We start from the raw sequence: 23,868 nt of genomic DNA on the forward strand, positions 1-23,868 counted from the left end.
CTATTTACTTTGCCAAAGAAAAGTACTTAAAAATTAACCTTTCAGTGTCTGAATAATAAAAAAAAAAGACTAAGCTTTGTGAATGAAAATGTTTGCAAAACTGATTTTTCCTTCTCTTTTTCAAATTTAAAAAATGCAGAGAAAAGCAGAGATCAGGTCTCACATATCTTTATTTGTCCAGCATCTCTCAAATAACAGTCTATTTGTTTTGGAAAACAAAAGAATTTTAAACACACTGAAATATCCATATTTAGGTTAAGTATTAAAAAAATAATATATATATATATATAGAAACACACACATACAGTCTTTCTCTGAGAATTATACAGATGTTGAATGAAGGTTTGTGGGCAATAACTAAGAGTTTAATTCAGTGAGTCAATTCTGCCATTCCTTTTAGAAAACTTCTTTGAAAAGTCCTAATCAAAAACCAAACAAATATGCACAAAACAGAAAGCAAAATCTAAAAACAAAATTCTCATAACCTAGGAGTTACTCTGTAACATGGATCTTCCCTACTGTCAATAAGATACCTTAATTATAAAGCACTCCCTTTAATTAGCTTACTTTTTTGTAATCAGTGAACACTTACCTGGTATTTAGTAGTTCTGTGTAAAATATTTGTTCTCCAGCAATTACTTTAGTGGCAACAGTAGGTGGGTAAAATCTTTTAAAATCTTCTTTCAAGGAGTCCAATTATTATTGGACTATTATTGGAGTCCAAATAAGAGTCAGCCTCTTATTTTCACTTGTGAATTCAAATTTTTGTTGAATTCAAAAATTTATTGAATGTATCTATTGTTCTGGTATGTTACTTCTCCATGAGAAGGCATAGCATAGCTATTTCTGACAGCAAGATGTATAGTGAGATTTGTCTACCTTACTTAACGGATCCAAATTCTCCAACTTTAGTGTGACAGATAGCAACCTTTTCCAAATGTAGATTCCTGGATCCCATCTTGAGAAATGCTGACTTAGTAAACCTGGAGATAAGGACCCAAGTCCGTCTTTTAAGCAAGCAGCCCTGTTGATTCTAGTTTGCTGGCCTCAGATCATTCTTTGAAAAACCTTATTTTAAAACCTTACGGAGCGAAGAGCTTAGTTCTTTTTTTAATTGTTTTAATTTTACTGATGTAGAATTGCCATACAATGTTGTATTAGTTTCTGTTGTACAATGAAGTGAATCAGCCATATGTACACGTATACCCTCTCCCTTTTGGACTTCTTTCCCACACTCTCCCTCATCCACCCATCTAGGTCATCACAGCACTGAGCTGAGCTCTCTGGGCTTTATAGCAGGTTCCCATAGAGTAAAATAATTCAGAAAGAGAAAAACAAATATCACAAAAGAGATATGATAAAAGAGAAAATCATATATTAATGCATATATGTGCAATCTAGAAAGATGGTACAGATGAACCTATTTTCAGGGCAGAAATACAGACACAGATGTAGAGAATGAACATGTGGACATAGGGGAGGGGAAGAGAAGGGTGGGATGAATTGGGGAGATTGGATTGATATATATATTCACTGCTGCTGCTAAGTCGCTTCAGTTGTGTCCGACTCTGTGCGACCCCATAGAGCAGCCCACCAGGCTTCCCCGTCCCTGGGATTCTCCAGGCAAGAACACTGGAGTGGGTTGCCATTTCCTTCTCCAATGCATGAAAGTGAAAAGTGAAAGTGAAGTCGCTCAGTCGTGTCCGACTCTCCTCGACCCCATGGACTGTAGCCTACCAGGCTCCTCCGTCCATGGGATTTTCTAGGCAAAAGTACTGGAGTGGGGTGCCATTGCCTTCTCCGATATATTCACTACCATATGTAAAATAGCTTACTTCTATTGCTGGGAAACTTACAGTCTGAAGGTTTGAAGGATGTAATGGAAATGTTTTCTGGAATGCTAATATTGTACCTAGAGATGCAACAAAGATGCATAAAATATGTAAATTAGGTAGAGGAAATATTTCACAGCGTCTAGCTTTTAATACTTTGCCAAAAGTAGGGAGGGGGAACCCTTACAGGGCTAGGTGTCAAGGATAATACAGGTTGCCAAGTATTGGTTGAGCTGAATGTGGTTGGGCATTTTCCTTTTTCTCTCTGTTGGGCTTATTTAAAATGAGCTGGGCCCCATGATTACTCATTGCAAAGACTGGGACAGGCTAAAACTCCTCCATGGGAATAAAATTATTCATTCACCCATCTATACGTGTTTTTGTTTTTAAGTCTTCCCATAAGTGTGCCATGCAAATACTTTGGAAATGAAACTATTTGAAATCGTTAGACAGTTCTTAACTCCTCCAGGGATAAATTGCTCATTTCCGCAGATGAATAGATGTGGGCTACTCATAGCCTGGATTAACACAATTAGTGTAGTGCCTACTTTAAAATTAAATCATATAGTTAATTTTTTTAATCTACATTTGGCTTTAGTTAATTACATGAGCTAATATGTGTGAAAGTGCCTGGCACAGAATCTGGCATATGTTTATACTTAGATCCAATTGCTTATTTAGCATCTCCTTTTAGATAAATTGCAACTACCTTAGACTCTTGTAAGTCAGATTGAACCATCTTCTCTGCCTCCTCTCCAAAGTTTCTCTAAACCAACCAGTGACTCAAGCCAGACATTTGTTTCATCCTTAGGATTCTTCTCTCCTCCAAGTTTGATCAGCTACACGTCTTATTGATACATACAAATCATTCACGTCATACATTTATTCCTCAGTGAAACAGTTATGACTTCTATGAAGTTTCTAGGCAGGTTATGTGTGTTCGACCTCAATGTCCAAAGAATTTAGAGCAGTAGATGGGTAAACTCTTTCAAATATTTCAAATGGTACAAGGAACAGAGAGGGTCAGTGCGTAAGAGGGCAGAAAGAGGCATCCAGAACATGAAGGGTCCTTTAATAAGCCATGTTAAGAGTTTTTGAAATTTTATCCTGAGAACACTGGGAAATATTTGAAGAGTCTCAAGTGTGAGAGTGATATAATCAGATTGGAGTTTTACAAAGAATGCTCCCTTCCTTTCTCTGATTCCATCTGTCACAACACAAGACTAGATCCAAGCATTTCTCGCATGGAGTATCACATCTAGTCTCCTCCTTTCTCCTCTCAAAAGCTTGCTACACACTGTAACCAAACAAACAGAGGAAAACCAACAAGCACAAGCCCTAGAAATCTGATGCTATCACTCTCGTTTCAAATCTTTTAATGATTTCCCAGTGCCCCCAGGATATAATCCAAATCCTCTGACAGGTGTTCCAAGGTTTAGGGTTCCTGTTTGTCTTTCCATCCTCTTCTCTCACCACCTTCCCTCTCACATGCTCCAGGTACACTGAACTTCTTTCAGTTATTCTAACGAACCGTGCTCTCTCACCCAGACCTTCCTGCTCTCCATGCCCAGGCACCGATCCTGCCCAGCCCACCTCGGGCGGCCAATGCAAGCTTCGCTTCTATAAATTTTGACTCTCTGAGATCTCCTGCCACTGATCGCCATCTTTCTCAGTTGTAACATTTATCATGTTTCCCCACTGGTCCTGGTTGGTACTCCAACCATAGTTCCTCATATGGCCCTTACCACCCAGCAGGCTCTCAAGAAGCTGGCAGATTCTTAGTACATACCTGGAGAATGAATGAATGAGCTAATACCTAATAGCTTCCTTCCTTTTGCTTTTTCATCATATCTTCCTTCAAGAGTTCACTGGGGAAAGGAATGTCTCCACAATGGCATACTTGCTTTGTGTTTAGATGACAAATACCATGTTTGGAATAACGGTTTGTTGTTCAGTTGCTCAGTCGTGTCTGACTGTTTGTGATCCCATGGACTGCAGCATGCCAGGCTTCCCTGTCCTTCACTATATTCCGGAGTTTGCTCAAACTCAGGTCCATTGACTCAATGATGCCATCCAACTATCTCATCCTCTATTGCTCCCTTCTCCATCCCTCAATCTTTCCCAGCATCAGGATCTTTTCCAATGAGTTGGCTTTCCACATCTGGTGGCCAAATATTGGAGCTTCAGCATCAGTCCTTCAAATGAATATTCAGGATTGATTTCCTTTAGGATTGACTGATTTTAACCTCTTGCAGTCCAAGGAACTCTCAAGAGTCTTCTCCAGCACCACAATTTGAATGCATCAGTTTTTTAGCACTCAGCTTTCTTTATGGTCCAACTCTCAGATCCATACATGACTACTGGAAAAATCATAGCTTTGACTATACAGAATAATGGTAACCAAGTTAAATTTTAGACAGAGATGTGAGACCTGATTGATTCTGGCAAACAAGGAAAGGCTTAAGGGAAATTATTTCTAATCTAAAAGAGGGATGCTAAATGATTGTTATATAAAATTGATTTAATCATTTGCTTAAGGTTTTCACTTATTCCTTTCACAATCATAATAATTAATATTTCAAACATGCTTTATGTTTTATAAAGTGCTTTTCAGACCCCTAATCCCATTATCCTAACAACCCTATATCATTATTACTGAGCTCCGGCATTAGGAAATTGAGGCCTCACAAAGAGAGATGGGTTCAATCCCTGGGTTGGGAAGATTTCCTAGAGAAGGACATGGCAACCCACTCCAGTACTCTTGGCTGGAGAACCCCATGGACAGAGGATCCTGGCAGGCTACAGTCCACAGCGTTGCAGAGTCAGACATGACTGAAAGGACTTAGCAGGCAATGAAGCAAAGTGACTGTCCAGCATAGGCGGTAGACAGGGCTTAAACCCACATCCTGCCTTCAGATCCAGAGCTCTTCTGCTATCTGTTCGTCTTCCCTAAACATCTGAAATGAAAATCAAAGTAGTTGGTTACATCTGAGAATGGTTTCACATGCATCATTATTGTATTTTAAACGTAATTTTATTAACGTGTTTACTTTTGACTGTGCTGGGTCTTCATTGCTGGGAGGTCTTTTCTCTAGTTGCGACGAGCAGGGCTGTTCTCTAGTTGTGGTGCATGGGCTTTTCCTTGCAGTGGCTTCTCTTGTGGAGCACAGGCTCTAGGGCAAGCGGGCTTCAGTAGTTGTGGCACGTGGGCTCTGCAGTTGTAGTTTCTGGGCTCTAAGCACAGCTCAGTACGCTGGGCTTAGTGAGCAACAGTGGATGGGCTTGGTTCCTCAGTGGGATATGGGCTCTTCTGGACCAGGAATCAAACCTGTGTCCCCTGAATTGGCAGGGTGATTCTTTACCACTGAGCCATCAAGGAAGCCCACATCATTATTTAATTCAGTAAAAGTTGAAACAAATGGGAGGAAAGGAAAAACAAGAGATAAAATACTGCTTTGGCTGGGAATGGAATCCATTTCTGCAACATTTGCCTGTAGAAGGAGCCATGGCAGTATGGCTGTGTGCCCCACCTCATGGATCTGGTTCTCACCAAGCAGGTTATCACCTGAGGAAGAAAACTCTAAAAGAGGGAGGCTTCCAGCTGCTGTCAGAGTTTTCAATCTTTAATAGCCAATCAGTCAACAGAAGAATGAGATTCAACTGGGCCCTTAATGAGATGAAAGGAAAGCTAGAAGGCAGAGGTTAAAAAAACAATTAGAAAATAAAGAGATAATTCTGGTCCTGAGGAAGCTGCTAATCTTTGAAGGAAATATATAAGCTTTAAAAACCTCTACCAACATGATGAGAATAGGTCTAAGTTAATTAAGAACAGATGATTTATGAAGAGTCTATGGCATCGGTTCTCAGCCTTGGCTGCACATTAGAACTTTAAAATTCAGTTGTCCAGACTGCAACCCAAACCAATTAAATGAAGGTGGGACTCAGGCATCAAGAGTGTAAAAAACTCCTGGTTACTCCAAGTAATTCCAGGATTCAGGCAAAGCTGAAGTGTGAGAAACAGTGCCCAGGATCCTCTTCTCTGCTAATTTAGAAGGAGTTATTCCAACCGAGGCTCAGGTTCAAGGCATGGATCAGGAAGATGCCCTGAAGAAGGGAATGGCCACCCACTCCAGTATTCTTGCCTGGAGAATCCCATGGACAGAGAAGCCTGGCCGGCTACAGACCACGGGGTCACAAAGAGTCGGACACACTGAAGCTACCTAGCAGGTACACAAGCACGCATTCCAGTCTTAGTTTTATGATCCCTTACGCAGTATTTTGGCTTTCCTGGTGGCTGAGGACATGACTAAATGACTAACACACACACAAACACATGTGGTATTTCAGATTATTTTAAGAAGTGCTGAGAAATTTCCAAGCTATTGAACCAAAAGTTTGTTTAAATCTACTTTCAGTGAGCATGTTACAACCAACATCCTCTAGTGTGTGTTAGTAACTCAGTCATGTCTGACTCTTTTTGACCCCATGGACTGTAGCCCACCAGGATCATCTGTCCACGGGATTCTCCAGGCAAAAACATTCGAGTGGGTTGCCATTTCTTTCTCCAGAGGATCTTCCCAATTTAAGGACTGAACCCAGGTCTCCTACACTGCAGGCACATTCTTTACTGTCTGAGCCACCAGGGAAGCCAGCATCTATTAGAGCACTCATTAAAGCCCAGCACAAGACAAATGGCTTTTTCTAATTTATCTCGTTTAAACTACTGTCCTCCCTTGTTACTGTGGGGTATTGATTCCAGGACCCGAGGTGGATATCAAAAGCCATCGGTACTCCATACTCAAGTTCCAAGGTGGGCCCTCTGCATCCAGGATTCTGCATCTGCAGATTCATTCAAGGGAGGGGAGAGTGGTACTGTATTTATTGAAGAAAATCCGAATATGAATGGACTCCTGCAGTTCAAACCTGTGTTGTTCAAGGGTCAATTGAAATTGAATTCTCACAACCCTGAGGTTTCATTATTATTTTGTTTGATAATGAATAAGCTGAGGTTCGAAAATACATTACCTGCTTAAATTCATATAGCTCTCAAGGAGTAGCAGAGACAGAATTTGAACTTTCTGCCTGACTTTATGGTTATTAGTTTTTAAACCATGCTGCATATTCATCAGGGGAGAGAAGAGATGATATTAAAGCAAATAACAGCAAACCTTGTATCCAGGTAGGCTGGGCCTTGCTGGGACTCACGTTACAGCTAGAGAACATAGATTGAAGTTTCATTTCTGCTACTGCTTTCAAAACCTTTAAAATTTTAATTTTTAGGTTTCAGTTTCTTAATAAAAAACGGAGGATGATGTTATTTACAAATATTATGTAGTTTTTTCTATACATACTTGTTCTTACTGAAAAATTTAGAGTTCAAAGATGCTTTTAGAGAAAAGTAAATCTCTTTTCAGTCCCCATCCCCCAGCCACTGGTTTCCTCCAGAAATAGTGGTCTGGAGATGTTATTATATTCCAACAGGGAGAATGGAATAACCATGATTGAGTTACACTCTTCAAGACTAATATATCCTAGTGCTGGGAAGAGAATTAGCGAAATATGGACTGTTAGCACAGTAAGTGGTGTCAGTGATAAAGAATCTACCTGCCAATGCAGGAGATGCAAGAGACATGGGTTCCACCCCTGTGTTGGGATGATCTCCTGGAGTAGGAAATGGCAACCCACTCCAGTATTCTTGCCTGGAAAATCCCATGGACAGAGGAGCCTGGTGGGTTACAGTACATGAGGTCATGAAAGAGTCAGACACAGCTGAGCACGTGCACACACACATACCAGAAAAGATGTTGGGCAATAATCACTGGATAGATAAACAAGAATGCTGCCATGTTTGAGATGACTTGTCACTTATTTAAGCGATGTCTTAACTGGTTGCAGTTTCAAAACTTTGGCTAATTTGTTGTTGCCCTGATAATCTTTATGTAGGTATCTTTTTGCACACACATAGTTCTTTCCATTGGATGAATTCCTGGAGGTGGAGTTTCCATAAGTATGCACATGTACATTTTGATAGATATTGCCATTGCTTTCCATGAAATTTGGATTCATTTTCACTCTACCAGGAACAACTTAATTCTTGATTCACTGTACACTTGAATCACTATTCATCATAAAACTTTTTAAACTTTGCTAATCTGGTAGGTGAAAAATGGAATTTCAGTATAGCTTAACTAGCATTTTAAAATTATTCTTTATTGAAGATTTTTTCATATTTTTAGGAGATATTTGTATTTACTCTTCAGTGACTTACTGTTTCTAAACTTTGCTTACATTTTGTTGATCTTTACTTACTGATATTTAGAAGCTCCTGGTATTAGAGAAATTATACTTTTTTTCACATGAATTGCAAATTTTATTCTAAGTTTGTTTGGGCATCTTACTTATTTTCTTATTTTTCTCCTTAAATATTATCTCTCTGATTACTAGACAGATTGCAGGTTAAAAGCTTTAACTCTACTATGGACAAATACATATAAGGAAATACTTTCTGCAAGTTTTTTTATATCAACTAAATATTCAGTGGCCCAAATATATGTTTAATCATCCACATCCATAAAATCTGTAGTTATCTTTCTGTAAGATGAAGTTTCATACTCAGTTTAAAATTTTTTTGATTTAAAGTTATTTATTATAACTCTAACTTGGATTTCCTTGGTGGCTCAGATGGTAAAGCGGCTGTCTACAATGCGGGAGACCTGGATTCGATCCCTGGGTTGGGAAGATCCCCTGCAGAAGGAAAGTTGCAATCCACTCCAGGACTATTGTCTGGATAATCCCATGGACAGAGGAGCCTGGTAGGCTACAGTCCATGGGGTCGAAAAGAGTCGGACACGACTGAGCGACTTCACTATAGTCACTATTCCCTGGTTGCTCAGATAGTAAAGAGTCCACCAGCAATGTGGGAGACCTGGGTTCAGTCCCTGGATAGGGAACATCCCCTGGAGGAGGGCATAGCAACTCATTCCAGTATTCTTGCCTGAAGATCCCCATAGACAGAGGAGCCTGGTGAGCTATACAGTCCACGGGATCACAAAGAGTCAGACGTGACTGAGCGACTAAGCACACAGCACAAGCCCAGATCCAAAATTAGTTCCTTACTACCATAGGTATGATGTCTCAAAAACATTTTCCACAAACCATTTTACATCACATCACATAATAAATAAGTTTACCTAATGTTTTTATCTCTCTACTTCTTGTGAGTATGCAGCTTATTCCAAGAGTGCTACGTTTTTGTTTTTTTTTTTTTCTTTTACTTAATGACTCCTTCCTTCACTCATTTCTCCCATTCCCCATCCCCTGTTTCTGCTCTGGCCACCATCAATCTATTCTTCGCATCTATGTGTTTGGTTTTTTTCTGTATTTTTTATTTGTTTTGTTTTTTAGATTATACAGATAAGAAATCTGGTATTTCTATTTTCTGATGGACTTATTTCACTTACTATAATGCCCTTCAGGTTTATCTATGTTGTTGTGAATGGCAAGATTTCCTCAATTTTTTTGACTGAATAATATTCTACTGTGTGTGTGTGTGATGTATATCTATATCTCAGATTTTATTTATACAGTTATCCATGGATAGACTGGAGAAGGTGATGGCACCCTACTCCAGTACTCTTGCCTGGAAAATTCCATGGACGGAGGAGCCTGGTAGGCTGCAGTCCATGGGGTTGCGAAGAGTTGGACGTGACTGAGCGACTTCCTTTCACTTTTCACTTTCATGCATTGGAGAAGGAAATGGCAACCCACTTGAGTGGGTTGAGAATCCCAGGGACGGGGGAGCCTGGTGGGCTGCGGTCTATGGGGTCGCTCAGAGTCAGACACGACTGAAGTGACTTAGCAGCAGCAGCAGCAGCATGGATGGACACTCAGGCTCTTTATCTTGGCTATTGTAAATAATGCTGCAATAAACATAAGGATGCATATATCTTTTTAATATGTTTTAGTGTTTTCACTTTCTTCAGATAAATACCCAGAAGTAGAATTGCTGAATCATACAGTAGATCTATTTTTAATTTTTTAAGGAAACTCTATACTCTTTTGCATAGTGATTGCATCAACTTACTTTCGAATCGACAGCGTAAAAGTGTTCCTTTTTCTCCACATCTTCACCAACACCTTATTTATTGTCTTTTTTGATAATATCCATTCTAATAGGCATGAAGTGAAAAAAATAAATTTACTCTCATAAAGTCTTGTGAATACTTGGTCCTGAAAGTCTGAACTGGTAGAAGAGTTTTAGCAATGCCAAGTTTGTTTTTCGTCTTAAGACACTTGGCTGGGAAACATAAACTCTGAATTCTAACTAAACAGTTCTTGCGATCTCACAGTGGTATTTTGCAAGTTCTGCTAGTGAGTCCTGTGGCTGTAATTCCCAAAGTTTAATATATCTTATTTCTGCCTTGAGATTTCAATAGCAAGGCCAGGTCATCCAGTTCAGCTAACACCATTGTGCTGTGCTGTGCTAAGTCACTTCAGTCGTGTTCCGCTCTTTGCAACCCTATCGACTGTAGCCTGCCAGGTTTATTGTCTATGGGATTCTCCAGGCAAGAATATTGGAGTGGGTTGCCATTCCCTTCTCCGGGGGATCTTCCTGACCCAGGAATTGAACCTGTGTCTCTTAGGTCTCTTGCACGGGCAGGTGGGTTCTTTACCACTCGTGCCACCTGGGAACGCCATTGCAGTTGGCATATTAACATTTTGTAACCAACCTCACTCCGTGCCAACATGCCAAAAGGACAACCTAAATAAATACTTATTTGCTTGTATAAATCCTGTGTTAAATTCTGCAAATGAAGCCTGAATGTTTTCAAAGTCAACTTGGTGAGTAATAAAAATATTCTTATCAACGTGGAGCATATGCTGTAATCACAGTGTCATTGTTTTGGAAAGTACTTAGATTATAGCTAAATAGTCTTTTCAGTTTGTAAGGAGCCACTGTGCAATCTTGTGAAAGAGTTCTGCCATCTTTGCATGCTCTGACTTGCCATGAAGTAAAGAGCTTCCCTCCATAGCTAACCAAATTTTCTTGATTTCTGACTGCAGTAAGCTTTAGAGTGCTGTTTCTTAGAGATGTACTTGTTTCAGTTGAAATTATTCCTTTTTGCATCATATATGCCAACATCTCTATTTTAGGGATCAGCATTTTTTCTCTTTTTTAAAAAATATGTTTAATTGATTGTACTTTGGGGACAAATGGAAAGTTTGAGGTTAGTAGTAACTTAACCTCATTAATTTGTGCAGATATTTAATTTGGGGAAAATATCCTGAAATGTATTTGCCACATTTTAATATTTTGCTTTATTGCTGCAACAGGTCCAGTCAGAATCTACCAGAAGTAAACCCGAATTCCATGACCAGATAGGAGGAAAGCACCGTCTGCTCTTCATTTATTTGATGGCTTTGTAGAGCTTTGAGGAGCTCATTCTGCTATCTGCCCATTAACCCGCCTAAGTGTTTTTGTTGTTTGTTTATTTTGACTTGATTGGTTTTATGTTTTGGTCCTTTTAGGAAGAATCAGAAAGGAGTGACTGGTGGTTTTGGCGACTTGATCCAAGTCCAAAATAAAGCAGGTTTATGGGATGGAGAGAGACTAGAAGATGAGGATAGCTGGTGTGTTCAGGGAAATGTAGGCTATCTGAGGAGAGACTTGGATTTCTGAGGGAGCTGGCCATGTAAAGACTCGAGGAAACGCCTTCCTAGGCAGAGGAATAGCTCAGGCCAGGTGCTAAGGGAAAGGTGAGTTTGGTGCATTCAGTGGAAGATGGCGGTCTCAGGACAGACATCGGCGCTCAGCAGCAGCATCAGTGTCCCTACTGACCCACTGCTGCTGGCCACGTCTGTGAGCTCAGGGTGTGGAGCTGCCATTTTGGCCTCAGCAGTGACAGGAGCTGTCACCACAGAACAGGAGAGAAAGAAAATGGTGGATGCCAAATTGTAGCCACTCTTGGGGACTTTTCTTTTGCTGAGGAATTTAAAATAGGTTGCACTGAGACTTCCCTGGTGGTCCAGTGGTTAAGAATCCACCTTTCAGTTCAGGGGACACAAAATCAAACCCTGATTGGGGGAACTAAGTTTCCATGTGCCAGGAATCAACTAAGTCTGTGCTTCGTAACTTTAGAGAAACCCATGAGCTGCAATGAAGACTAAGCTCAGCCCCCCAAAATAAAAAAATAAAATGGGTTACATTTTCTCAAGTGACATAGAACTGGAGAATTCTCATGATCCTATTTTTATCTGCAGGATGTGTTCTCTGGAAGCAAAGATGATATAAGCAAGAGTCATTAAAGAGGACTTCTGTATTTGTTGAAAAACTGTTGTCAAGAGCTTTATATACAAATATGTATATAACAATACTAGGTGATATTATTATTGTTTATTAGTTTAGTCAAGCCACTGATGTGCTCCCACTTCTACATTCAAAGGATTGACGTAGATGATTGTGTTTCCTGTTTTAGCCCTCCCTCTCAGGGTGCTCACAGATGAATTTCACTCTCAGTTATATTTTTGGAATATTTGCATCTTCCTCAATAATTAGTTTTTATTTCATAATTTCATTTCTTAATCATTGTGAAGATGTCTTTTTCTGTTGTTCTTTCAAGCTTTTTTTTTTTAAATTTTGAGAGAGATGAAGGACTTTAAAACATTTTAAGGTAACACAATATGGTATTGCAAATGTCCTAAGTATTTTCCATATTATGCAATGTGGCACACAGATTTTTCTACATATCACTAACCTTTTACTTTGAAATATTTCTCATTATTAGATAGGAAAAAAGAGAAATTCAAATAAAGATTAATTTTGCTTTGCCTCTGGCCCTTTTTTCTCAACTAGGGCATTTTGATAACTGAGTGCTTTTAGAAAAATTATACAGCCTTGGAGAGATTAGAGGGGTTTGAGGTATGAGAAACTTGTTAACTGAGTAAAAAGAGTTGATAGGAAGTTCTGAACTAGAAATTAGCACATTTGCTCCAAATATTTCCTCTAATATATTTAGAATAAAAATTTCTATAACGTAACATTGAATTCTATTTTATCCAAACCATTCTTTTCTTTTAACAACTCCTGGGTATAGCATGTGATTGTTTTTCCTAAATGTAGTATTTATTACCTCTCATATTATTCATGAATTAATAACCAGTAAACTTGATGGCTTAGGAAAATATTACTATTTCTTACAATTTCAGATGTGTTAAGATGAAATTACTAAATAAGTACTAGGAGGTATGCACATTGTATTATGTCACATTTAAAGACATCTTCATAGATGGGATGACCTTACTTGTTGACTTTGCACTTAAACTTAACTGGTTTTAAACTCAAGTGAGAACTTATTTTCCTTATTTAGAAACTCTAAGGGCACAGTCTTGCTATAATTTCTAAATAATAGTTTGAATAATTTATACAGTATGAATAACTAGCTGAGAATATATTTTTTTCTTTCTCCAAGCTTTCAGACTGAGTTAGTAAATTTTCTTTCTCCAGTTCAGTAAATCTCAAAAAGACAAGGTTATACTATATAACCAATTAATTTATTGATGGAAAACTCCAGATTTAAGTTGCTAGTTTATATTTGTAATGAATGTGCTTAATTGGGGATTATTGCCTAAAGGAATTAATGAGCAAAAGAAATAATCTTAAAATCTTAAAAACTCTGACACTTTCAGGCCTGGTTCTTCTTTTTAAAAAAATGTAGATATCATCTTTTTTTTTTTTTTGGCTGTGCTGTGTGGTATGTAGGCTCTTATTTCCATGACCAGGGATTGGACCCATGCCTCCTGCAATGGAAGCAGGGAGCCTCAATCACTGGACTTCTAGGGAAGTCTCCAGACGTGGTCTTACATTTTTGTTCATTACAAATTATAATTTCACCTGATTATAATATTCTCAGGAATATTTCCCTTATAGTCTGAAGCATAGTTGACCGACGACTTAAGCTACCTGAATGTGACTTTCAGGTTTTATAATCAAACTACAACCCTATAGACTTGTGGTAGATCTGGTGTGGGCATTCTGTCTCTCATCAGCTTCATATGTATGCTAAAAATGTCTGAAGTGATCTGAGATAGGTTTTATACTGAGTCTTGCCTTGTACAAATTTAGTCTGAACAGATCTCTTTAGAATGTTACTATGTAAAATGGAGACATACTGTAAGTCACCCAAAGCCACAAGTGTCTTCAGTTAGGCATTAAACATTTAAGGATAACTTTTAAGAACTTTGCAGTGTATTTATTCTCAATGTTATAAAAATTGGCACTGTGTATGAACATGAACCAATTTGTGTATGTCTACAAAGAATGTTATAGCAGTTTCACTTGAGGTAGAATTCTCTTGAAAACCAGCAAGTAGTATTCTTTTTGAATGTTATGTTTGAATGTAACAATTAGAAAGTTACATGTTCTGCTTAGATGTACTAAACACACTCAAGAAACCTTGAGTATTTCCTGAAAGTAAATCTGAACCACAAACCTATGTTATGATCCATCCTCTTTTAGAATATGCTCCATCTTAGAACACAGCACCATAATCTGTCAACAATTTTTTTCAGTTTGAGCTCTGGAATCTTCCTTGTTTTTCAAATTAAGGACTTTATGAATGATCAGGTCAACTGACAATTTTAACAGGTGGAAGGAAGTCACAGTTGCCAACTGAGAGGCTTTTACGATGGAATCAGCTCCCCCAGTTTACTGACCCAAGGATACAATGAACTTCAGGGATTGGTTTCAGTATTTTGGAAGAGCTTTTGTGATTTGGGAGATTGCTGTTTGTGCTGGCCAAAGCAGGATTTGAAAATTTTACACTAAAACATTACATTTCAGAGTTCATTTGCCATCTGAATGAAATCATTAGCTCTGATTTCTCTTCTACAAAGTGAAGGAGTTAAACTGAATCCATTCCCAAGTCCATGTGAGTTCTAAACTTCAAGATTTTAAATATAATGTGGCTCCCATTGCAATCTTAAAATTTGTAAGATATGGTGCTCTTTTAAAAATTTTGGTGTATAATTGCTTTACAATGGTGTGTTAGGTTTTGCTGTACAACAAGTGAACCAGTGTTGCAGTAGACTTTCTTATATTTTTAATTGGAGGATAATTGCTTTACAATAGGTGTGCTGGTTTCTGCTGTATATCAACATGAATCAGTCACAGGTATACACATGTCCCCAGGAGGGTGTTCTGAGATCTTCATGAATTCCCCAGTTCTTGAATATGGAAATACATCATGTTTCCTAAGTGTAGCTTTATGATACCATCACATCAATATTAGCTGAAATTTTATATTTCATCCAATAAACATAACAAACGTTGAGTGTGTGTGATGACTGGTAGAGAAAAAGATTGATTCAGATAGGAGTGCTGGATTGTTTTCTAGATCTCAAATCTGGCTTTGCATGGCTTTGATCTAGGGAACTGAGAATAAAAAGATACTGAGTCTCAAACTTTATCTTAGATCCGTTGATTCAGAATCTGACAGGTAGGTAAGTACCCAGAGAGCTGTAGTTTTAAAAAGCTATGGTTCTGGCACTTCCCTGATTGTTCAGTGGTTAAGAGTCTGCCTGCCAATGTGGGGAGCATGGCTCAGTAGTAAAGAACCTGCCTTGCAATTCAGGAAATGCAGGAGACTCGGATTCAGTCCGTGGGTTGCTAAGATGCCCTGGAGGAGGGAATGGCTACCCACCCCAGTATACTTGTCTGGAGAATCTCCTGAACAGATGAGCCTGGTGGGCTACAGTCCATGGGATTGCAAAGAGTCAGACACAACTGAGTGCACATATATAGTATACATTTTTATTACTGACCTCATTTGATATATTATCTTTAGCTGACTTTTGCATGACTGATCCATTATCTATACCATTTTGAAGGGATATTATCTGTTTTCACATTAGAGTATAAATTATCCCAATAACCATGATGATAAATACAATAAAAGAAGGTTGGGCTTATCACTCTAAAATACAAACATTTAATAAAATTCTAAGGGCTTGTTTATTTATTTATTTTTTTGAGATAAGCACTAATTTCAAATAGCAGTATAATGGTGGCTCAGCTGGTAAAGAATCCACCTGCAATGCAGAAGACCTGGGTTCAATCCCTGGGTTGGGAAGAGCCCCTGGAGAAGGGAAAAAGGCTACCCACTCCAGTACTCTGGCGTGGAAAATTCCATGGAAAAGAGTCGGACATGACAGAGCAACTTTCACTTTCAAGGTGTTTGCTGTGACAACCTAACATCTAAAAGAATGTCCAGCCCATAGGAGAGGCTGAATAATAATTTATGGAATGACTTAATATGTTTGAATGGAGTTTTGACAATGAATACTGTTTTGAAAGTTTTTAAAATTCCATTTGTGTTCATTCAACAGTTTTGGGGGGATGAATAACCTTAATGACTGAACAACAAACAACCTGAATGACTAGGGATGTGTCTGGCCCCAAGGACTTCAGAGACTAAAATAATGTTGGGTCTGCTCTTGTCGCTCTGCTCGTCTCTGTTCATTGGCCACATTTTCCCTCTTACAGATGTGCATCCTTTGTTTGGTGAAAGCAGGAGGTCATGGCCACAGGCTGTCTTAGGTTAGCAACCCCCATGGGGAGAGGGAGCACCTCCCTATGCCAGCAGCCATATACAGTATCCCAGAGAAGAACTCTTATTGGCCTGGGTTGAGTCACATGTCCATTCTTGGACAAAGCATGATGTCCAAGGAGACTCATTGCTGGCCAGAGCTGGGTTACATGCCCACTTCTGTGACTAAAGGTGTATGTGATATATGTGACTAATGAACTGTGATTAGCAGCTGGAGCCACACAGAGTGGGGAGCAGGGAGATAATTTATTTATGTTTTTATAGATTTATTTATTTATTTTTTACTATATATGCCTGGCAGGTATTTGCCATATCAAAAAATATTTGTTACATAAATGAATGGACCTATTAAGCTCACAAGACTCAGTTCCTCCCACTACGTTCCCTTTTAAATACCTCTCATTTGAAAGGACAGACACGATGGCTTTCTCACCATCCCCCAAATATGACAGCCATTCACAGCCTGTGCAGTCATTCCCTGAAGAAGCAGGAGTGTTGCTGCAAGAATGTTGAAGATGAGACTAGGCAAACAAAAGAAATGGTATCTGCAACACAGCTTCCTGTTTACTGGGGTCTGATCTACAGGGTGGTCTTCCTGCTCTGATTGTACTCAGTCAATTGGAAAGACATGTAAACCAACAAATAGCAGTTCAAAGAGGAGGTGTCTAGAGGGAAAGGTTCAAGGTGCCATGCCCAAAGGGCCCCACTTATCTTGGGGAAGACTGGAACCCCTTCTTAGAGAAGATGCCATAAAGAGTGAATTGGAGTTGGTAGGGAGTGTTGTGTGTAGCACTCAAGAAATATTTGTTGAGTGAATGGATGAAAGAAGGTTGAGATAGCATTTGAGGCAGAGTGATCAGTTTATTCAAAGGTACAGACTGTGAATGGCTGTCATATTTGCGGAATGGCGAGAAAGTCATTGTGTCTGTCCTTTCAAATGAGAGGTATTTAGAAGGGAGGGTAGTGGGAGGAACTGAGTCTTGTGAGCCTACTATGTCCATTCATTTATGTAACAAATATTTTTTGATATGGCAAATACCTGCCAGGCACATGTAATTAAGAAAAATAATACATTTAAAACAATGAGATTGAATTTTATTTGGTATGTGAGAAGGAAGAGTCATGTGATCGGATTTGAATTTTAGAAAATTCTGGCATCCATATGTAAATATATCTTTCCAAGGAAAGGGAAGATATTTATTCATTCACTTTTACCATTTATTTATTCCACTCTGGCTTGCTCATGTCTCTGAGTCTTTTGACTGTTCTTTACTATTAACCATGATAGCTGTGATGTTTCTGTTCATTCAGTGAGGGCTGTCACTTTCTTCCCAGAGCCAGCCTAGCTATGGATTAGTATTATCTCAGCAGGTCTTGGCAGGGGTGAAGTGCTCTGTCACAGAAGGCTCCTGCCATCATAGAAACTCTTTCTAGTCCAGGTGTATGTCCTGCTCCTACTGATGCGGTACCCAGAATTCCACTGTACTCCTCCAGTTTCTGCTGGTACATCATGGGGTCTTGTGGCAATATTAAGGTTTTATCTCTTTGCTTGTTAGAAGATCCTATACTTCATTAGGATTTTGTTTTGACTTGGTCCTAGTTAGTCCTTAGTCCTTGTCTGGTGGGCAGGAGGTTGGAATAGATGAAGAATGCTGTGTGTGTGTGTGTGTGTGTGTGTGCGCGCGCCTGTGATCTTGTAAGGCAGAAGTTCCTTTATAATTTTTAAGAAAAGGAGGTCTGTCACTACTGATGACATATTTAAAGTCATTTAAAAGTCAAATGGATAAACTGTGGCTCAGGCATCCAAAATAGAGCCATGGATAGATATGGCCATTATGGATATGGTTTCAGACTTGTTTCTGCATCAGTGAGAACTTGAATTTTCTGAACTGTTTCAAATTCAAGGACACCAGCAGCCATTCTCAAAACAATTATCTGCGTCCAGCTGCAACCTTATGGTCTGTCTTGAGGTCTCCCCTCATTACTGGGTGACCAGTGCTTGTTTAACAAGCATCCTTACTTCTAGCCAGCTCTTGACAAACAGTTTATGAAATTTTGCAGTTTTTGCCTGTGTAAGTCTCCTCCATTTTGTAGTCCAGTGGAACACAATTTAAGTGCTTCTTGAATCTCTGTCTCCTGGGCTAGAGTCCTTGGCTCAAATAAAACTTTCTTCTATTCCTTATCATAGATTGTTTAGTGACTATTTGCATTGACACTAGCGTTTAACAGGGAGGAGTGAACCACTTATGCAGGCCCAGATGTCTCAGGAAAGTCTTAGAATTTAAGATTTTTAATGTTTTAACTTAGATATCACCACCCCCTATCTTACATTCCCATTCCATCAGAATCAGAATCAAAGCCCTGACTTTGGAGTACTGAATGGCTACATGTTGAGAATACAGCCTCTCCTGGGGCTTTGCTGCTCTTAAATTAAGTTCTGGATTGGATGCTAAATTTTTCTTGCCTTCTGGTTGTGAAAGATGAGAGTCTGTATATAGCTTAAGGAGGTCCCCGACTTGCACAATTACACTTTAATTGGTGATCAATCACAATCACTCTCAGGAGTTTATTGTCTTTCCTCCAAGTATCTATTGATCCCATCATGCATCCAGATGTCTGCTATGCTGCATCAGCCCTACTTCCCTTGCATGGTACACAGGCCCAGAGCTCCATAGGTGAGAGTTCTGACAGCTGCTCTGCTGCCTGTGCCAGCTTCTGTGCTTCCCCCAGTGAGGTGGTCCTTATGGCCAGCAGGTCAGCTGTTCATCTATATGAAATCCCACCCAAGAGAGTTTGGGATGGACATGTACACACTGTTGTGTTTAAAATGGACCTACCGTAGAACACAGGTAATTCTGCTCAATGTTATGTGGCAGCCTGGATGGCGGGGGTGGGTGGAGAAGAGGGGAGAATAGATACATGTATATGTATGGCTGAGTGGAACACCTGGGTTCAATCCCTGGGTTGGGAAGATCTCCTGGAGGAGAGCATGGCAACCCACTCCAGTAGTCTTGCCTGGAGAACCCACATGGAGCCTGGTGGGCTACAGTCCATGAGGTTGCCAAGAGTTGAACACGACTGAGCCACTAAGCACAGCACACAGCAATATAAAAGGGGCTTCCCAAGTGGCTCAGTGCTAAAGAATCCACCTGCCAGTGCAGGAGATTCAGGAAACTCCGAGTTCAATCTCTGGGTTGGGATGACACCCTGGAGGAGGAAATGGCAACCCACTCCAGTATTCTTGCCTGGGAAATAAAGTTTGAAAAAAAAAAAAGATCCCTTCCCAGGTAGGATTATATTTATGGTCCTTAAATATTTTATTTAAGTGAGAGACCCTTCACGATTCCGAAGACTTCTAGCAGAGAAATCATAAAGTCTGAATTACCGATAATACTTTTTTCACATGTAGTCATTGTGTGACTTTATTATTTCTAACAAAGCCTGAATTATTATAAAAAAAGAACAAAGACTTTATATCATTCCTTAGCTGTTACAAATAATCTTGTGTACGATTCCTTATTTTTACATACATTTCCTTATTTTCTGTCATTGTTCAGTTTTAAAGATGTGGGCACAGAGGCTTTTAGAAATGAAGTGAATTATTCCACAAGTCCACACTTGAGTTTCCTAAAGGCTCTGACCTTTCCAAATCCTACAAGACCTTGGACTTATTTATGATCTCTTGCAGTCCTATCTTTCTGTGTTGTTGGGTGTTGTCCTTATAGACATGCCTGAACCGGCTAAGTCTGCTCCTGCCCCTAAACAGGGCTCTAAAAAAGCTGTGACCAAGGCCCAGAAGAAGGACGGCAAGAAGCGCAAGTGCAGCCGCAAGGAGAGCTACCACGTGTACATGTACAAGGTGCTGAAGCAAGTCCATCCGGACACCGGCATCTTGTCCAAGGCCATGGGAATCATGAACTCCTTCGTCAACGCCATTTTTGAGCACATCGCTGGCGAGGCATCACGCCTGGCGCATTACAACAAACGCTCGACTATCACATCCAGGGAGATCCAGACCACCTTGCGCTTGCTGCTTCCTGGGGAGCTGGCCAAGCACGCTGTGTCCGAGGGCACTAAGGCTGTCACCAAGTATACCAGCTCCAAGTAAATATAATATGCCTAAACCGCTGTTAACGGAGAAGGCAATGGCACCCCACTCCAGTACTCTTGCCTGGAAAATCCCATGGACGGAGGGCCTGGTGGGCTGTAGTCCATGGGGTCGCTAAGAGTCGGACACGACTGAGTGACTTCACTTTCACTTGCAGCCATATGGCCTTCCCTGGTGGCTCAGATGGTAAAGGATCTGCTTGCAATGTAGGAGACCTGGGTTTAATCCCTGGGTCAAGAAGATCTCCTGGAGAAGGGAATGGCTACTCCAGTATTCTTACAGCCAGATAATTTAGCAGTGTATCTATAATTCAGGAGCCAAAGGGGAGTGGGAAGGGGAGAGGAGAGAGTGTGAGCCTTTTTGAAATGAATCCAATTACATGCTGTAAAAGAAAAGAAGCCTCATTTTGCCTTGGGCAATGAAATACCTTGGACCCAGGCTGGATGTAGGCAGGGGGGGGGGGGAAAGACCAAAGGGATGTGAAGAATTCAAGAGATTTACCCCGGGGGTAGGGAAGCGGTCCTGCTGAAATGGCACTGAAAACCACATTTGTTCTGGGAGCCTGAGACCAGGAAAGACAGAGACGTTTTCTTGGAAAATGTTCAGACAAAGAGTCAGGAAAATGATTGAGGGGGTTGGAGGCACTGACTCAGGAGGGCAGGTAAGGGAATGAAATAGGTTCACCTTGGCTTAGAGACAACAAAGATAGGCCTTGATAACCATCTGCAATTATTTGGATGTATAAATACCAGGGAAGCTAAAGGGCTACTTGGGGTAGAACAAGGGAAGTATAATTACCTGATAATTAAGGTAATGAAAAGTAACCTGAATATGAAACAATTCCTATTTACAACAAAGTTCATGACAGTTCTATTATGGACTCTGTGGCTTTCAAGAATCAATTTTACCAAAGATAGAAACTGTAGAACATAGTTTATTAACTCCAAAGAGAATCTGGTTTTAATGCTATAAATTGTATTGTTGTTGTTTAGTCTCTCAGTCGTGTCCAACTCTTCGCGACCCCATGGACTGCAGCCCACCAGGCTCCTCTGTCCACGGGATTTCCCAGACAAGAGTACTGGACTGGGTTGCCATTTCCTCCCCCAAGAGATCTTCCCAGCCCAGGGATCGAACCTGTGTCTGCACTGGCAGGCGGATTCTTTTAACCGCTGAACCGCCAGGGCAGCCCCCAATTGCATTGTACCTGAATATAACTATTATATAAAAGAAAAAAAAAAATTCTACAGGGTTGCACTAAGCAGATGACATGGTTATTCAGGTGGTTGCCAAAGACACCCTTTTTGCCATTTATTCTTGATCCGTGAAAGTGATCCTAGGTGACAGGAAGGCACAGGATGTCCTCTCCAGCAGGGAGGTTCAGTGACCTAAGGAGTGGTTGACTCCTTAGCCCTGGGTGGGCAGGGCTGTTGTTTCTTCTAAGCGCCATGAATAAGCAACTATGAAGAAGGAACTATGCCTTGTCAAACCATGCTGTATCCTTGAAGGTAACCTTTAACCTACACCTTCAGATTTGGTCCTTGACATCTGCTATTTTAAAGTGCAATCTTTACCTCTTTGTGCATTGTATGCTGTTTTTTATAAATTGGTTACAAAATTCTCATATGTTGTGAATATTGGCATCTCTTAACTATTACTTTGGAGAAGGCAATGGCACCCCACTCCAGTACTTCTGCCTGGAAAATCCATGGACGGAGGAGCCTGGTAGGCTGCAGTCCATGGGGTCGCTAAGAGTCAGACATGATTGAGCGACTTCACTTTCACTTTCCACTTTAATGCATTGGAGAAGGAAATGGCAAGCCACTCCAGTGTTCTTGCCTGGAGAATCCCAGGGACGGGGGAGCCTGGTGGGCTGCCATCTATGGGGTCGCACAGAGTCGGACACGACTGAAGCGACTTAGCAGCAGCAGCAGCAGCAGCAACTATTACTTACATTTTGAGACGGTGTATAGAATTTCTGATACATGCTTATTTTCACTCATACACAGATACGGATTGATTTGTTTTTGAGAGGAATTTGAGTCCAACAGTATATCTCAAACTTTTTGCAGTAGAAGAGTAGTTTTGTTTTGTTTTTTAATTTTCAAATTTTTGTGGATGGATCCTTTTTAGAATACGGTAAAATTAATTGTGAGAAATGAAATTGAAACTCTCAAGATCTAAAATACAAACCCTAATTGATTTTTTTTTTTGTAAATTGAATGAATTTTGTAAATTGTTACAAAGTTTCTAAACACTCTCAGTCCGGTGTTCCACAGAATCCCCTGGAGTTCTACATTCAATTCTGTCATTTCCTAATCATGTTGCCTGTGGCAGCTCATTGACCCACCCAGGGCATGAGTTTTCTAACTCCTGAAATGGATCTAATGGCTCCTGTCCTTTCACTCTGGGCATGGTGAAGGTCTTGGGGCAGGAAGGGAGGAAACTTGGTTTGTAACTAGTGAGGTGCTAATTGCATCTTATAGACCACATGGGTGAAATGGTTCCTGTGTGATGTGCTTGAGATAGTTTTTATTTCTTTTTGCAAAGAAGTGACTTTTTCATTGAGTTAAATCTTTTACATTTAAGGAATTTTCTTAAATTCAAAACTACTTAATTTTGAATGCTTTTCCTTAAGGAATATATATATGTATGTATGTATTTTTTGTTTTTTACATTAACTGGGCAGTGGAATCTTAAAGTCAGGGAGCCATTGGTGTAGATCTCAAGAAGTTATGTGTGTTAGGATAATATTCAGAAACTTTCAATCATACATATGGGCCTCTTGCCCCAGATTCTGATGTATCCTCTTCTCCCTGAGTGGAATATAGTTTTTCAAAGTTCATATGTTATTCCTCTTTCCTAAAATTTTGTGTCTTATAAGTACATGATAAAACATCAGAAGGGTGGACTTCCCTTGTGGTTCAGTGGTTAAGAATCTGCCTGCCAGTGCAGGGGACATGGGTTCAATCACTGGTCAGGGAAAATTCCCCAAGTCGTGGGGACAGCTAAGCCCACATGTTGCAGCTGCTGAAGCCCGCACGCCCTAGAGCTTATGCTCTGCAACTGGAGAAGCCACTACAGTGAGAAGCCCACACACCACACCTAGAGAGTAGCCCCTGCTCGCTACAACTAGAGAAAACCCAAGCACAGCAAGGAAGACCCAGTGCAGTGATAAATAAATAGAGAGAGAGAGATACTGTCTACAGCTGATAAAACAAAAAGATGTCTATGAAGAAACATCAGAAGGGCAGAAGGATGGGACGTGATTGTACGGGTTCAAATAATCTCGGCAGACATTCAACTATGAACCCATTTTGATATTTCA

At 40.1% G+C, this 23,868-nt stretch overlaps 1 protein-coding gene across 1 annotated transcript; it reads left to right on the top strand.

The window, feature by feature from the left end:
- Positions 1–20,162: 20,162 nt before the first annotated feature.
- LOC617043 (histone H2B type 1-K) lies at positions 20,163–22,085 on the top strand. Its single transcript, XM_015473873.2, has 2 exons — positions 20,163–20,488; positions 22,073–22,085. Exons 1-2 carry the CDS (start codon positions 20,163–20,165, stop codon positions 22,083–22,085), a joined length of 339 nt encoding a protein of 112 aa, XP_015329359.2.
- The last annotated feature ends 1,783 nt before the right edge of the window (positions 22,086–23,868 follow it).

Source organism: Bos taurus, chromosome 12 (genome assembly GCF_002263795.3).
Source record: "Bos taurus isolate L1 Dominette 01449 registration number 42190680 breed Hereford chromosome 12, ARS-UCD2.0, whole genome shotgun sequence".
Taxonomy (NCBI): Eukaryota; Metazoa; Chordata; class Mammalia; order Artiodactyla; family Bovidae; genus Bos; species Bos taurus.

Excerpts from the sequence above, each read along its gene's own strand:
- LOC617043 (XM_015473873.2), top strand. The coding sequence starts at position 20,163 with ATGCCTGAACCGGCTAAGTCTGCTCCTGCCCCTAAACAGGGCTCTAAA.